The sequence below is a fragment of the Perna viridis genome, chromosome 11 (assembly GCF_037379345.1).
Source record: "Perna viridis isolate PV_CMFRI_1.1 ecotype Kerala chromosome 11, ASM3737934v1, whole genome shotgun sequence".
In the NCBI taxonomy this organism is placed as follows: domain Eukaryota; kingdom Metazoa; phylum Mollusca; class Bivalvia; order Mytilida; family Mytilidae; genus Perna; species Perna viridis.
The window spans coordinates 10,761,082-10,777,409 of record NC_142455.1 but is presented as its reverse complement, the minus strand read 5'-3'; the positions used below and the strand labels follow the sequence as shown (position 1 = coordinate 10,777,409).

Sequence of the window (16,328 nt, the reverse complement as noted above, 5' to 3'; positions counted from 1 at the left end):
AAAAAAAACACTGTTTTAAGTTTGAATATTATGAAGATATGAACGTAACAACGGTATGAAACTTGATAATGATATCTGGTTACATGTACCTCAATGACATTTAAAACAGGGCCACACGAAGCTGTGAAAGCTGTGAAAAATTAAAATCAAATCACATTTAAACTGTTTCAACTTGACATCGACTCATCTAATTATCATGACGTAATGCTGAGTGGCAAGATTATTTTGTGCAACATCAATTGAAGGAGGAGGATGATTTTAGAGAGTTACGAATGGGCGAACGGGGGTCTAATGTATCCCTCTTCGCATTTGGTTGGCTAGAGGATTAATAAAACAAAACTGAACAGACGGATTTGTCAGTTTTTATCTCTAATTTGTTTTATACCGACTAAAAATCTAATCAGAACAACTTAGTACTTGGCAATACGACTCGGTTAACTCGTGAAAAACGACCAAGTTGTTCGTTATAACGACTTAGTATCTAGTATTAAGGAGTTCATATCCCGATTTAAAGACAATTAAACTTGATAACGTGCTAGCTAAGTCATTATAACGCGATATTTAGTCGTTATAATGAGTTGGCTAAGTCATTATGACGAAATACCATGTCTGTAAGGACTAAACAATAGGGTATGTAAATCTCGTTCTAGTTTCACTTTCTTTACCGGAATTTCCGATGTAGAACGTATTGAAAACTGAAGACCGACCTGTATTTTACTGTTTACTTCCGGATACTCGAAACGCTGTATAACAATGCAAAATCTTCTAGTTATGTTTTTTCTTGTAGAAATAGTTATTTGTCATTTTTATCGATATTTTTTACACAGGAAGATTTTTCCCATTAACACTAAACTCAACGCTCTCTAAATGACAAATATCTCTATGCTTTTGAATAGTAGATTAGGACCAATTCTCGTGAAATCAAGGGGTCACATGACGAGACTTATATGCCCTATAAACATCACCTGGCACTTATGGGCTTCCGTAATCAAAGACAGATTTTGGCTTTAATTGAACAGATTATAGAAATACCACAGAACATGCTATAGCCAGCCTAAATAATTAGATAATAGAATATAGAAATAAAAGTAACTGATCAGCGTCTTTCGCCGAGTCGCTCATAAAATGTCACGTCCGGGGTAGACTAACAAGGAGAGGAAAATTATGACATGGTGAACAAACAGGTTTTCATGGAGCAGATGTATTATAATACACCAAATTGATCCATGATGACGAGTATAAAACTTCTGTATTTTTCATTGTTACAATGTACAAATAACCGAGTGTTTTGGTTTTCAATGATAATATTGAGGATTAAAAAGTTCTTACCGGAGTCTCTATTGAAAATCTGGGATTTCTTTCGCCACGAGTCTTTTAACGAGTAGAGCACAGCGGAATGAGTAATTTGCTTTTGCATTTTCATTTTCGACAATTAATTTTTTGCATTTCCGGCAATTAATTCAGAGAAGCAGTCTTTTGGTGGGAGAAAGGAAAGTCCGTAAAATTTTTACAACCATTTTTCCTCTTCTGACGATTTGCCCATGTACATGCACATTACTCAAACCCAAAGACTGAGTTTCCCTCCACTAATTCTGTCCAGGCAAGATGAAACCTGCAGCAGTCGATCCGAATACTTGGAAAGCTCGATGTGATGGCGTTATACACAACGCTCTCCAAATCTAGGTTAAAGTTGTTAAAAAACAAACAAACAAAATACAAAAATATAATAATAATTAGGTCAGTTTTGCCGTAAAGATAATTTAAACACGTGCTCACTACTTTGTTTCACCTGTTAGTTCTATAACATAAAACCACGCATTTTATGTTTATCTTTTATGTTTTCATCGGATATTTTCATTTTTTATTTATAGTAAAAATGCGAGGTTTTATCATCGGACCTTAATTTGAAGGTATAAAAAAACAACTTTAAATTCAGACATTTTAAGAATATTTTTTTCAACAAAACTATATTATTACAAGAAAAAGAAGTCACATTTATCCCAACAAACCTTGTTTGGAAGATAATATTCCCCCGAATTAAAGCACGAAGTGGCCTACAGCTAGAAGCTGACATCTTGGTATGGTACGGTTGACTGCATTTTCGGATTCATATGGTGGAACGAGTTTTTATCATTTAAAGGTTAAAAATTTTTTTTTCATTCCAAAAGGAATGATCACAAAAAATTATGAAAACCTTCATTTTTTAAAATTTTATTATACTACTTTCATATTCACCACATGATTTTCAAATATATTTTATCTTTGACAAAATGATGTGTGAATAAATTTCATTGCGCCATTAAAACTTATCGATTCTGGTGTTTATGGAATCTTACATGTGCTGATTTAAAAGCAAACTTGGATGTTTTAATGGAATTTCTGCATCTGGTTAGAAATTTATTTTACAGCCACGTTTTTTAACTTTGTACTTAAATCATTCTTAAATATTTTTATTTGATATTACGTTACATTTAGACAAAAACATCCCGCAGGTCAATTCGCCGGAACGTTACTCCCGCAAAATGGCGTCCAATGTTTTGACTATAAACAAAAAATGAAAATATGCGATGAAAACATGAACAATAACATGGAATGCATGATTTTATGTTATTGAACTATATCACCTGTGTACTACTAAGGGTCAAGAGGAAGAATTATGAAATATAAATAGTATTACGGTTCGTAGAATTCCAGACCATTACAGTCTGAAATGCCTTTTAGGCTGTTACAACGTAATTACTACACTGTAACGTGTATTTTGAGGTAGGGAGGAGGGGGGAGCATACAGACCATGCAACTATTCATCCTTAATGGACAGTGCGAGTCAAGAGAAATGATGATGATCGCCACTACAACTTCTGTAGAATAGGACGCGTATTAAGTAACAGTCTTTTAAAGAATAATGCAAATTCTGTAAAATTTGATACACATAAAAAAAAGCTACATATTTTTATTTTTGTTATTAAGTTGCTTTATAGATCTATATGATCATGTGTATAATTTTTCATTCCAATCTGTCTGCTCTCAGGATGTAATATACATTGAAAATCCAATAATTTCTGTTGTATTTAAGTGTCATTTACAGAGTTACATGTATATCCATTAAGTTTGAATTCTACCGTAAGGTGACATAATAGTATTTGGTAGTTAATGAATGAGTTAGTGTATATATCCCAAGCTTACTATACCACGTGACTTCATTCACAGACTTCTGCACGTGCGTTTTTAAAAATTAACGTGAATGGATTAAAATTGGTTCAACTGTGTAAGTACATTACTATATATTAGAAATTAAAATGCATATTCTTTAGTTAATCTACATAGATGCAAGAATTTTGATAATGTTTTTGATGAAATATGAAAGATTGCGATATACACGAACATTACAATACGTTAATAGCCCATTCAGTTCGCTCACATTTGGATTACGAGTATAATATTGTGGAATAAATTTGTTTCTAGCCTCCACAATTTCGGGATGGTTACAAACAAATAGATAATGATATTCATTTCCCAGAATTTTACGAAATTTGCATATTCGCTGGTGTATCGGTATGCTGGCCCATCTCCCAGTCTCAACAGAAGTTTTACATTAGAGCATCTAAATTTTGCCATATAAATACGATCATCCGTGTTCAGCTTAATCAAATACGACTCTAACTTAAATTCAGTCTTAAAAGATCCATAAAACTTTCCCCGTGAAGAATTACCTAGTTGTGAGAACCAATCCTGAATAAATTAATCGACCAATTTTTGTTTTACAACTGATTTTAACATATTTTTCTTAACACTCAACTGGTCATTACATATAAAACTCAACCCAGTTCCATCAAATATGGATTTAACAAAATTAATCAATTTAAATGAAAAAATATTATTTATTTGTAGCTTTAACATAAGATTGTATATAATACTTGACAGTCTATTATTTCCTTCTTAATGAGAATTCCAAAAACTAACCATTCTCAGTGTAATAATTATTTCCATGGGAAAACGTCCAAGTTCTCCATACACCATGTAACTTGGTGTATTATTTCGTATCTTTAATATCTTTTTGCAAAATTGTAAGTGAATCTTCTCAACAATTTTTATGTTTTCAAAACCCCAAACCTCGCTAGAGTAAGTGAGAATGGGACTGATAAGAGAATCGAATAATTTTAACTGTAGATCCACCGGAAGAGATAAATTTTGCAATTTTTTATACAAGGCATACATAGCCTTGGTAGCTTGATCAGTTAACTTCTTTTTTGCTGCACAAAAATTTCCGTTATAATTTAATAACACACCCAGATAAGAATATGAATCTACAATATCTATGTCATTACCAGGTCGTTCGAGGATTGTGCTTCCTCTTGCTAAAAATGACAATTTTGGTTTTTTGAGTATTGACCTTTAACCTCCAAACATTACAATATTCTTCAAATTTTTCTAATGCATTTTCATACCTTCTACTGATTCACACATAATAACAGTATCGTCAGGATACAAAATGATAAATAGTTTAATTAACATTCCCAACAGATCTAAGCACATATTAGATATACTTTCTAAACCATCAACATCATTTTCTGTGAAAAAGGTTTCTAAATCGTTGGGATAAAGAGAAAACAGGAAAGGCGATAAATTTTCGTCCTGTTTCACGCCAATATCACAGCCAAAAAAGTCCGAACAATCATTCCTTTTCTCACACAAGATTTGATATTTTGGTACATATTATAAATGACCTTAAATATCTTTCCCTGTATGTTCGATCTATGCATCTTTTGCCATAGACCTACTCTCCATACTGTGTCAAAAGCGCTCTTAAAGTCTACAAAAGTACAGTATAACTTTTTTCCAAGTGAAAAATAAATAGATAAAAGAGAGTGTAAAATGAAAATGTTATCAGTGGTTGAAAACCCTTTCCTAAATCCTGCTTGTGCATTGGTTATAATATCAAATTCTTTCGAAAAAGTGTTCAATCTGTTATTTAGTATTGCTGAAAATAGTTTACTCAAACATGAATTTAATGTAACACCTTTATAACATGACGGATCAGATGTAGACCCCTTGTTCTTAAAAATAGGGATAATAATACCTTCACCCCAACTCTCCGGTATCACCCCTGAATCTAAAACCAAATTAAATAAAGAAACATAAATGGGCATCATATCGTCAATGGAATATTTAATATACTCATGTAGCACTTCATCTGTTCCATTTGACTTCCCATTCTTCAAACATTTCACCACTTTTTGAATTTCAACTTCAGTAATCGGAGAGTTGAGTATCTCATTCATTTCTGGAGTTATATCACTTACATTAATATCAACATCAACACTCTCATCCTCATGTACATTTTGGTTTAATTTCTTAAAATGTTCAGTCAACACCTTCAAATCAATATCGTTAGGGTTATTTTTATTTGTTTTCAGACAATTGTTAAGTATCCTCCAAAATTCTTTACTGTTTGATTTTGCAGTTTTCCGAATGTTTGTCTCAAATTTCAATTGAAAGTCATTGTATGCCTTGCTTGTGACCTTTTTATACAGTTTACTGCACCGAATCATACTCAGCCGATTTGGCTCACTCTTGTGTTCGTTATATCGTTTCCTAGCCTTGTGGAACTTTCTTCTATGGTCATAACATTGAGTATTATACCATAGCTTTGAATCGGGCTTCATTCTATTTTTTTGGGGGGTTTATTTTTATTGAATACTTGTTGTCTAGCTGATTAAAACACTCCACAAATCTTACCAATGACACTATCCATGTCATTTTGATCAATGTAATCGATCATGTGTAAATTATCAATATCTTATAAAATATCTGTCAACTCAATTTGTTTACCGTGTAAACATTGGGTGAACTCGACCTGTTTTTTTGTCTCTCCACTTGACTGGTTTTGTGACGGGTGAGTTGTTATCTTCTTGATTCACCCTACGTGAATTAATGCGAAGAGAAATGTGTATTGAGTTATGTACATCGGACAATACAGGGTCAAAATCATCAATATCAAAATGACAAACACAAGGAAATAAACTGGTAGATGGCAATAAATAATCAATTACACTTACATTTTCACATGTTTTCCTGCCGATTCCTCGGTCAAGACATATCCTGGAATTAGCAATAAACATATTTAGCCTCTTACAATAATCAAGCAGTTTATACCCATACATATTTGGTTGACAGCTACATTGAGTAACTCTTTGTAAAGGAATATTTAAGGCCTGTTAGTTTTTTGTAATCCTCCATATAATTGAGGATATCATCATCCTGATCTAAATCAAGGATATGTAATAAAGTATCATCTTGTATTATATAATCACTCAGTGTACCTGTCTCAGCATTAAAATCTCCTACAAGTGCACAATGCATATTTGGACTATTTCTAATTAAGGTTGTCATTTCGTGTTCAATATCATCAAATGCTTCCTCATTTGCATTTTGGAACCTTCAGGAGGAATATAAACACAACCAAATAAAATCTTTTTGTAACCCCCCTCCCTGATCTAAAATTTTTACCCACAGAACAAATTCACTCTCCGTATCAACAACTGAAAGTAGATTTTGAAGACATTTTTTTGTACATTATTGCTATTCCACCTGATTTTAGAAAATTTTTTCCTGTTTTTTGTCACATATACATAATCAACTGGAAGCTCAATTCCATCAAAATTATCACGTTTTGTCTCTACAAAGAAGCATATGTCATACAATTCAATTTTTTCTCTAAATTCAATAAATTTAAGTTTAGACATTAGTCCGCACACATTCAGAAATAATACTTTCAAGTTTGAAATTGTCTTTTCTTTATTTTGCTCTTGTTGGATTGTATTCCCTCTTGTACACCTGTCCTACGTCGGATTCTCCCTCTGACCTGTCTGCATTGGAGAATCCTGGCTGTTTTGTTTATTTTCAGGTTGAGTTGGAGGAGGATATGGTACAAAAGGACCCCTTGGGATGAATCTCCTCCCATCTATATATAGTTTGTCCTCTTTTAAAACTGCATGATGCTGTTTGTATCTGGCATCTTTAAGATATGGTATGAGCTCCTTTCTCCTCTCTATAATTTCAATTGGATAGTGCTCATGGACACTGAATTTATCATTATCTTTGAGCTTATCAATTCCCACACTCAAGACCCTATTTTTTTCTTTTCTCTTCTCAAATTTTGCTATGATACCCCTAGGGGATTTATCTGGTTTTGGTTTGAGCCTATGCACAACATGAAAATTGATATCATCCTCTATTTTTTAATTCTGTCTTAATAAATTGAACCAGTGTTTCCTCTGAGTTCTCATCAGGATCATATGTGTCTGTGATACCCCTAAAGATGAGATTCTCTCTCATTGACCTGGCCTGCTGTTGGATGGTTTTTTTTTCTTTTAATATTTCATTTTCTTGTTTAAGATTAGCCATTTGTTCATCCACATTTCTTAATCTGTCATATGCACCATGAATGCCTTTATCCATTTTGTTCATTGTCTCATTGTTTGATTTCATGTTCTGTTTTATTTCACGTATTTCATTTTCAATTCTTTTAAAATTGTTCTCCATAGCTACAAGTCTTGACAAAATGTCATCTAATATATCTAAAAATCTTAAAATATGTAGGTTTTCCAACCATTAATCACAAGTGTTTGCCAGGTGTTTCCAAATCAACCAAAGATATCATCGATTCGTGACGTATTTAAATACCTAATTACATGTATATCATTTTTGTTAGTACGTTTCAATGAACACAATACCGGGAAAGTTGGTCCAAGTTCTTTTCCATGATACTACACTGTGCAAGGACTGGATAGGTAAGCCCCCTTAAGTGTGGCGGACGGACGGAGTTGGTATAAAAAGAGGGACTTACCGTCAGACGTACGATATAAATTATACAAGCATAAAAATACATGATGTACTTATATATATTTTGCATTTTGATTCAACTTTATAAAGATAAATAGGTAATATATAGAATTGAGTAAGCCTGGAAAGTTCACTTTCTGCGTAAATTTTATCAGTTTACAAATATTACTGAGATCTTTACAATTTCGAGTTTGCATCAATTCCTTCATTTTTAAAGTACATGTATTTGGTCATACTCTGTACTTCGATTTCAAGTGCATACATGTATTTCTATACATATTGAAAAAGGGCAGACAAATACAGGTGGAATTGATCACCAATATCTCCGAGGTTACATAAATTACATAAACGATTATTTCTGTTTATATTTCTCTATCTTCCTGTATTAATCGGTAAAATTAATCATACTTAAGTATGAAAGACTGGATACTTCAAGCTTCCTTCCACATTTACTATGATTAAAAAACTTATAGAAAAAGTACAAGAAGAGACACAAGCCGCCTCGGTGTACATGTATATTTTCAACAATCTATTCTCTAACAGTAAAACCTGTTGATAACAAAAACTGAACATTCCGAGAACCCGTTTGAACAAGACTCTTTTAAAAGTTCCGTAAATCAATTCACATATATTTGTTACCTTGGCAATCCATACACCTTTCTTAACCGAACTTATTACAAAGTTCAAAAGGGGGTTTTGTTTAGATAGAGTTCATTGTTACACAGTAATTGCTAACTTTCATCTTATACTTGAAAGTTAGACCTTTTAAATTATATGGAAATAAATCAACGAAGCACAATGAAATTATTTCTAAATTTTTAGTATTTTTCAAAGTCTTTGTCTCGTTTACCCTAACCAAAATGCTTTTCTACAAATACTTCAAACGACAGATAACAAATTTGGGCGGGAATAAACGAACACATGTAAACAACACACCTTTCCTTTCATCTTGAAGAATTTGATTATTTTATTTTATACTTCAATTTCATCAAATTCAAGCTGTTACATGTATGACAAAGACATCAATGTAATCATAGACATTTACATCCGCCATTAACCTCCAATTTAGGTGAAACTGGTTTAAAAGATTTATACTAGGCATGCAGAGAAAAGATTTTAGTTAAGTACAAATTTTATTTAACTCTATTTTGTGGGCATGCATATATTGAAGATATGAGCTGAGAAACTATAAGACGGTGAAATCGAAGCAGTTTAAGACATGTTATGAATGTTTGTCGCAGGTTAATAGACAAACTATAAGACGGTGAAGCAGTTTAAGGCATGTTATGAACTTTGTCGCAGGTTAATAGACAAACTATAAGACGGTGAAGCAGTTTAAGGCATGTTATGAACTTTGTCGCAGATTAATAGACGAACTATAAGACGGTGGAGCAGTTTAAGACATGTTATGAATCTTTGTCGCAGATTAATAAGTAGTCGAGGATGAAAAGTATAATAGTTGATACGGATTCTGTATTTATCTATATGCATTATGGTAATGTATATTGTTTCATAGGTTTAATAGGTGCTGGTACCAGTAACATTTGCATAACCCTTACATGTAATTATATTGGGTTATGACAGTCTTTATGACCATACGTAAGTTTTTCCGACATAGTCGGTATAGTTTCGCTTTTTAGCCTTTGACCTTAAGGACGTTTTACTATAGAAACGCAACGCACCGGATCGCACTTCTGTTTCCCGATTGGCCAAATACTGATAACCTAGTGGCATTCGAAAAATCTGTATTGAAAATTTGAATAATGCGTGCCATGTGTTATTTTCTTGAAAGAAATGTAGAAACTTAGATGTTAAAACAACAAAATTTTACTGCGTCGACTATCTTTTTTAAAAGATAGAACTTGTTTTAAGTTGTGTTGAAGGTTTTTATAGCATGTAAACATTCTGTCTATTTTGAACGGAAATTACAATGTATATTCACTATGATGATTTGTCAGTTAGATTTACATTTAAGGGTATAAATGTATTTGTATACGCTATTAAAATGTCTACGGATGTTAAAAACTATTCACTTATTACGGCTTTTATGACTTTCTTATTTTCAGTGTCAAGGCAAGCAAGTGTCACCAGATATTTCGTTGTAGGATTGGTATCTGGACTTTTGTTCTCATTTACCTTCTTATCATTTTCATCAATCATTAAGACACAATATTTTTCTTACGAAATGATCAGGCGGCCGTCTTTAAACGCAAAGTCGTTTGTACAGACAGTCAACTCAACCGAAATACGACGTTACGGATTTAACAAAAGTGTCGAAGATGATGAGCTAGCTTTAATTAATGACAACAACTTCCATCATGGTGAGTTTTTTAGTAGACGAAAATATAGTAAAAAAACAAAACAAAAACAAAGTTAAAGAATAATTAAACATAAACAAAACTCCTGTCAGATAAATATAACTGATGTCATTTTTTATGTACTTTTATAGATAACACGACAATCGCAAAAAAGTTAAAGAGGAGAGTTCGCGTTTTGTGTTGGGTAATGACTTGTCCTCAGAACTTAGAGAAAAAAGCTGTTCATGTCAAAAAGACATGGGGAAAAAGGTGCAACATACTACTATTCTTTAGTTCAACAACAAATGTTTCCTTTCCTACCATAGGATTGAATGTTTCTGAGGGTAGAGAACATTTAACAGCAAAAACTATGCAAGCGTTTAGATACGTGTACGAAAAATATACGGACGCTGCTGATTGGTTCATGAAAGCAGACGATGATACATACGTCATACTAGAAAATCTCAGGTATTTTCTCAATGACTACAAACCAAGTGAACCTGTATTTTTCGGCCACCATTTTAAAACGCACATGCCTCAGGGCTACTACAGCGGGGGTGCCGGATATGTTTTAAGTAAAGAAGCACTCATTCGCTTTGGAAAGTATGGACAAAATAAAAGTATCTGTCGCGAAGATGGTGGCTCTGAAGACGTTGAAATGGGTCATTGTATGGACAATCTCGGGGTAAGGACTGCAAACACTACAGATGCTTTGGGTCGAAGTCGATTCCACTGTTTTAACATGGGGACACATTTAGCAGGTAATTTCCCCAAATGGTATTACCGAAAGGACTGGATTGGACCAAGAAAGGTATTTGCCATAGAAATATTGGAAAACGATTTTTTCAATAATAAAACAAACTTTGAATTTGATGGATATTTACAACAGAAATTTAATATTTTCTATGAATTTCTATCACCAGAGTTTTTTACACTAAAGACCTGATCAAATTATCACATTTAGTATAACGTACCTAGGCAAAAAAAATGCCTGAACTGTTAAAGTGGATTGTGAATTTTTTTTTCGTACTTACGATTAAAACCCATATACATGTACATGTATATTATCATCTGCGTGATTTTAAGACTGGGTTGATACTTAAGACTTTAAACCGCAGGAAGGCACCTCACCCAAACTTCATTCACCCAAGATCATTCTGTCTCTGATCTGACAAGCATTCATTTCATTATAACATTTTAATACCAAAGACTGAAGTCTTCGAAGTCGCGAAAAGTCAAATATTCTTTGCCACTGACTTCGAAATGGCATAAATGCGATATGCTTTAAAATCGGGTGACTTCCGCTGGAATCTTGGTTCCCTTGATATGATTGCTCTTTCGTAACCGTCATGTCCCGAGTGTTTTCAGTCAAAACAACTGCTTACCAGGAAGTGTGGGTAATGTTTTGTTCCCCAAGTTTCTCTCAAATGTTCAGTGATCTTTTGGTCGTTTATGATATTGATCAGGGAACCAGATTAGGAAACGGATTAAGCAACTAGCAATGGCCATATAGATGTTGGGCCCTGATAATGTATATGACCTATATAGTAAATTGCAACGAGCCCCTGTGTCCCAATCGGAAACTTGATTATATTCAATGCTAACCGATCATTTCATCTTTTAATGTAAACTTCCCGTTCTCATACAATCAAAAAAACACACGTAGGACACATGTGTATGATGTTTAAGAGGAACATTTGATATCATATGAAGCTATGACGGTAAACACGGCACCGATCAGTGACTCATGTGGAGTAGTAATATATATAATGATGCAAATCATATACAAATGTGACGTACTGAAATTACGAGTGCAAGAAATCGCTAACAATATTATCTACTTAAAAAGACCACACTTGGTGTAAAGCCTATCGAATACTAATTTTGAAATCTTCGTCTGAAATGCTCCCCTGGTCAGTCAATGGAACATTGATCAAGTGTATATCTATTATTACCATGCTGTATAACTATTTAAAACATGGCTAGAGTTATTTGTCTTTTATCACTTTGCAAATTGTTTCTGGTTTTCTTTTCAGGGACAAATTAGTGACTATGCCATTTCTTTCCATTACGTGACGCCTCAGAAAATGTATGATCTCGAGTTCTATGTCTACCACTTACGGCCATATGGAATTTCACATGGGTGACACAAATTAGACAATGGCGAAAATCAATAGATGATGTGTTTTCAGATTATATTATAATTATATGTTTTGTATTGGTAACTTTATTGTCGAGTCTTTTAAAATATCACATTAATATATGATATTGGATATTTTAAACCCATATATACAGACTTTTGGGCTCGACGACACACTGCATAATTATATGGGGTTAGACAGATATATGGTCTATGGCGCTAGATAACGCATTTGCATTGACAGATGCGCTTGACACACAGTTTTCGGTGATAAATATTAATATGCGGCAGGTTATGGCGCTACTAATACATTATGTTTGCATAGATTATGACCTGATACAGAATATTGACAAAGTCGATGGCGCAGTACAATATATTGACAAAGTGTATGGCACAAAGTTTATACATTGCACAATATATTTAACTCCACAGCATGTTGACAAAGTATAATGTCATAACACAGCAAATTTGCAAAGTGTGTGACAGTTAACAACACAATAACAAAGTCTTTGCCACTATTCAACAACTTGACAGTCTTTGGCGCTATACATGGCATTGCTAAAGTCGTTGGCAAATAAACAGCGTATTTCCAAAGTCTATGGCACAAAAAACACATAGACAAATTCTATAGGACTATGTCATGAATACAGCACGTTAACACTGTCATAGGCAACCATGTCATGAATACAGAACGTAGACACAATCATAGGCAACCATGTCATAAATACAGCACATTGACACAGTTTTGGACTTACACAGCACATTGACAAATGCTACAACGCTTACAATGTATTGATTTGGTCTATGGTTTTCCAGCACGTTTTCATAGTCTATTACATTAAATAGTATATTGACGCAGTTTACGGCGCTTACAGTACATTAACATTATCTATGTTGTGACACTTTTCAGCACATTGAAATAGTATGTAGCCCTATACAGCATAATGACACAGTCATTGACAAACAATATATCACTATACACCACTCTGACATACATGTAATCTATTGTGCGATTAAGTTCATTGACATATGGTTCTATAGAGCGCACTGTTCTCATTTGTGGTTTTCGTACATCTGTACACAGATGTTGCATAAAGGGCAATAATTTGTAAATTCTGTGGTATGTAGATTCGTTCCTATTGGTTGTACAGTATGTGTGTTCAGTGAACCCGGATTAAACCATACCCCGAAAAATCCGAAAACTTTCCGAAATCAGAGACTTTTATAAGATCTTTTATATCAATTCAAATTTATTTTGTATCCTTAATTATTATAGCAAATACACTGCTATACATGTATACCTGTCTAAAAAGGTGTTAGCTTTTCACGTCACCGTTTTTGTTTTTTTTTAACAAAAGTCCCCTTAGGATTATTGCCCCTGAAATTCTAAAATTGTCGATTTGTGTGGTTTTAGCATATATAACTTGAAAACCATGATATACAGAAAGAAACTTTTAGCTGACGACAAAAATACAATAGGATCCAATTAAGATGAAAGGGGCTTTTTATTTGAATTATTGCCTTTGAAAGGTCACAAAATACCTTTTGACAACGTGAGTAAAAACAGGCTACCTATGATGTCTCCCGATTCCCCTTGGGCTCTTCTATAGGATCGAACAAAATTCGGACAGATATAAATCGATTGACCGAAGTTATTAAAAGATTAAAAAGCCACTTTAAATTCTTCGTGTGGAATCTCTGCCGCTCGAGTAACAGGCAATCCAGAATTACATTTTACGAACAACATTGACTTAAACGGATTGGGTGTACACATTTTGCAATTTTCTGGATATGTTTAATGAATATACACGTGTATAACAATGCAATGTCAAACAAGATCGTAGATCAATATGCATACGCTTCAATGTACATGTATATATGATATTCTTTTTTTTTCGAGCAAAATTGAAAGAGAATATTTAATTTCTTGTCAATACATCAATAGTCAGATGTTGACATTCCCATGCTGGTATTTCCGTTCTCATTTTTCAATGTTTAATTTGTTAAGTATTGTTTTAAGGGTAAACACGTTGTATAAAGACGCTCTTTGCACAATTGAGCGCTGGTTTGCAAAATAATATTAATAAAATTAGTGCTCAGTTCACCAATGTTGATTTTTAGCCGTTTCCGTGTTTATAGATATATTGAATAAATTTTGGTTGTTGCAATAAAACAAATAATGTATGAAGTCACTGAATATTCTACCGTTTGGTTTGTTATTTACTTTCGTGAAATTTGCCTAAACCGGACTTTTAACTAAGGTGCTCGAAGTTACCGTGGTTGATATAAAGGAATTTATAAGAATGTTTAGTTTAGATAAGTTCGGAGGTTAGAACTCCTTTTTGTCTGAAAAGCTGGTTAATTTTGCTGAATTTGAACAAAAATGAGCAAATTGTAGCATGTATACATAACCGACCCTTATAAGGTTCTGTATCATCCTCTACGTAATATAATTCTTTTAAATGTCCACGCATGTAGTCCATGTGTACATACTAGCCTGTAGCAGGCGTGTGTTCCATGTTTAAGAATCAGGCAAAATGTGTATAAGGTGTCACACATGAAGGAAAAAACACATATTTTATGGCATTTTTCTAGTCTTAATATCTCATAACCTCCAGAAACAAACATCAAAGTGTTTACGAAATTTGCATTTTGAATATTGATAGGTCTAATTTAATTGAATTTCACTATAAAAAACGGGTGTTTCTAAAAAAAAAAAGCAGAGGACGCTTACCTTACCGATGCACGCGGTCCATTCTCCCAGTTTTAGATTGAGTCCGAGTTGCTCATTTACTTTAATTTGTTGCTTTGTACGTATTTCCGGTATTTTGGTCATTACATGGTCTTTGTTGTGTTTCTTTTGATTTCCGCTAGAAACATAGTTACCTTGGTTACCATTCCCTATGTAAGCCATCATAAATGATTCAGGATAAATTTAAGTACATTTTGAGTTGTTTTCTAGATGTATTTAAGGCATAAACGACCAAAATGAGAAAAATGGTGTTCTACCCATTGTATTATTCTAACACAGAATTGTACTCAACTTTTTATACAAAAATAAAAACGCTTTTATGTAGCAAAAAACTATTTATTTGGTACTCGATCAGTTTATTTCGGTGGACCATCACTTATACTACCTTTAAAGACGTGTTAGAGCTGAATGACTTCTCCCACTCTTGGCAAAGTTTCCTTAACTTAAACATTGCATCCAGGAACATTTGTTTTGTTGACTTACATGTATCTTGTTTCCGGATAACGTTCAATACTTATTTGTTCCTGGTGATACTTCCTTATTTATAGGTCACTAATTCAAGCAGCAAACTCTGCAGAAGTTAGAGTTTAGACAAAGATATAAAGGAAGTTAAGCCTGTTTTGATGGACGACAGCCATTTTCAAAATGGCGGGTGATTCAAAATGTTACGAAATCATTTGAAAATGATAAATTCGAACATTTATCTAAATCATGTCTTGGCAAATCCGGTCAATGGTTAGCGGACGCCAGTTTATTGTGTATCACTGATATCAGGATATCTGTTAGACTGATCACTAAACAGAAATTAGATAAAACTTGAATTCAGTTAGCGCGGTGTTGGACCACTCAGCAATTGTAGTTGTCATTTATGAAAATTTGTATTTCCATGGACACAGTATATATCGGGATAAAAATAGCAAAAAGTCTCAATAAATCTAAAAATAAATAACGTAATTCCTTGCTATTTTAAGAGAACCGAATGAACAATCTACATATTCAATTTTACTTATAAATTATTGCCACAGTAGTCTTTAACGCATACGATGTAAACTATTATTTTCATGTAGTACATGTAAAATTTGATTAAACTAATGTGAGTGATGTCAGAAGCTTTTATAACATGGCAATGTCGGTAATCTTTTTTTAATAAGTGTGCAATGCCGTCCGTTCATACCTCAAGTGCGTTTTGTTTAAAAATAAAAGAATATAAATACTTTACTATTTAATCGCAACTCTCGATTCCCCAATATGACAGTTTCAAGATAGTGAAACTTTCCTGATTTAGACCTTCTTTATG

General features: G+C 33.3%; 1 protein-coding gene and 1 pseudogene across 5 annotated transcripts; one reads left to right on the top strand and one right to left on the bottom strand.

Moving 5' to 3' along the window:
• The first annotated feature begins 72 nt into the window (after positions 1-72).
• On the top strand, positions 73-12,405 carry LOC148602955 (glycoprotein-N-acetylgalactosamine 3-beta-galactosyltransferase 1-like). 5 transcript variants are annotated; one of them, XM_088551624.1, is made up of 5 exons: positions 2,295-2,388; positions 8,912-8,961; positions 9,909-10,163; positions 10,292-10,950; positions 12,176-12,405. In XM_088551624.1, the coding sequence occupies exons 2-5, from the start codon at positions 8,943-8,945 to the stop codon at positions 12,284-12,286; spliced, it is 1,044 nt and encodes a 347-aa protein (XP_088407750.1). In that variant the 5' UTR covers positions 2,295-2,388; positions 8,912-8,942; the 3' UTR covers positions 12,287-12,405. The 5 variants fall into 5 exon arrangements, with proteins under 5 accessions (XP_088407751.1, XP_088407750.1, XP_088407749.1 ...); XM_088551625.1 differs by lacking the exon at positions 8,912-8,961 and having other exon boundaries at positions 73-2,388; XM_088551623.1 differs by lacking the exon at positions 2,295-2,388 and having other exon boundaries at positions 8,760-8,961.
• LOC148602956 (uncharacterized) lies at positions 6,683-7,611 on the bottom strand (annotated as a pseudogene).
• Positions 12,406-16,328: the final 3,923 nt, after the last annotated feature.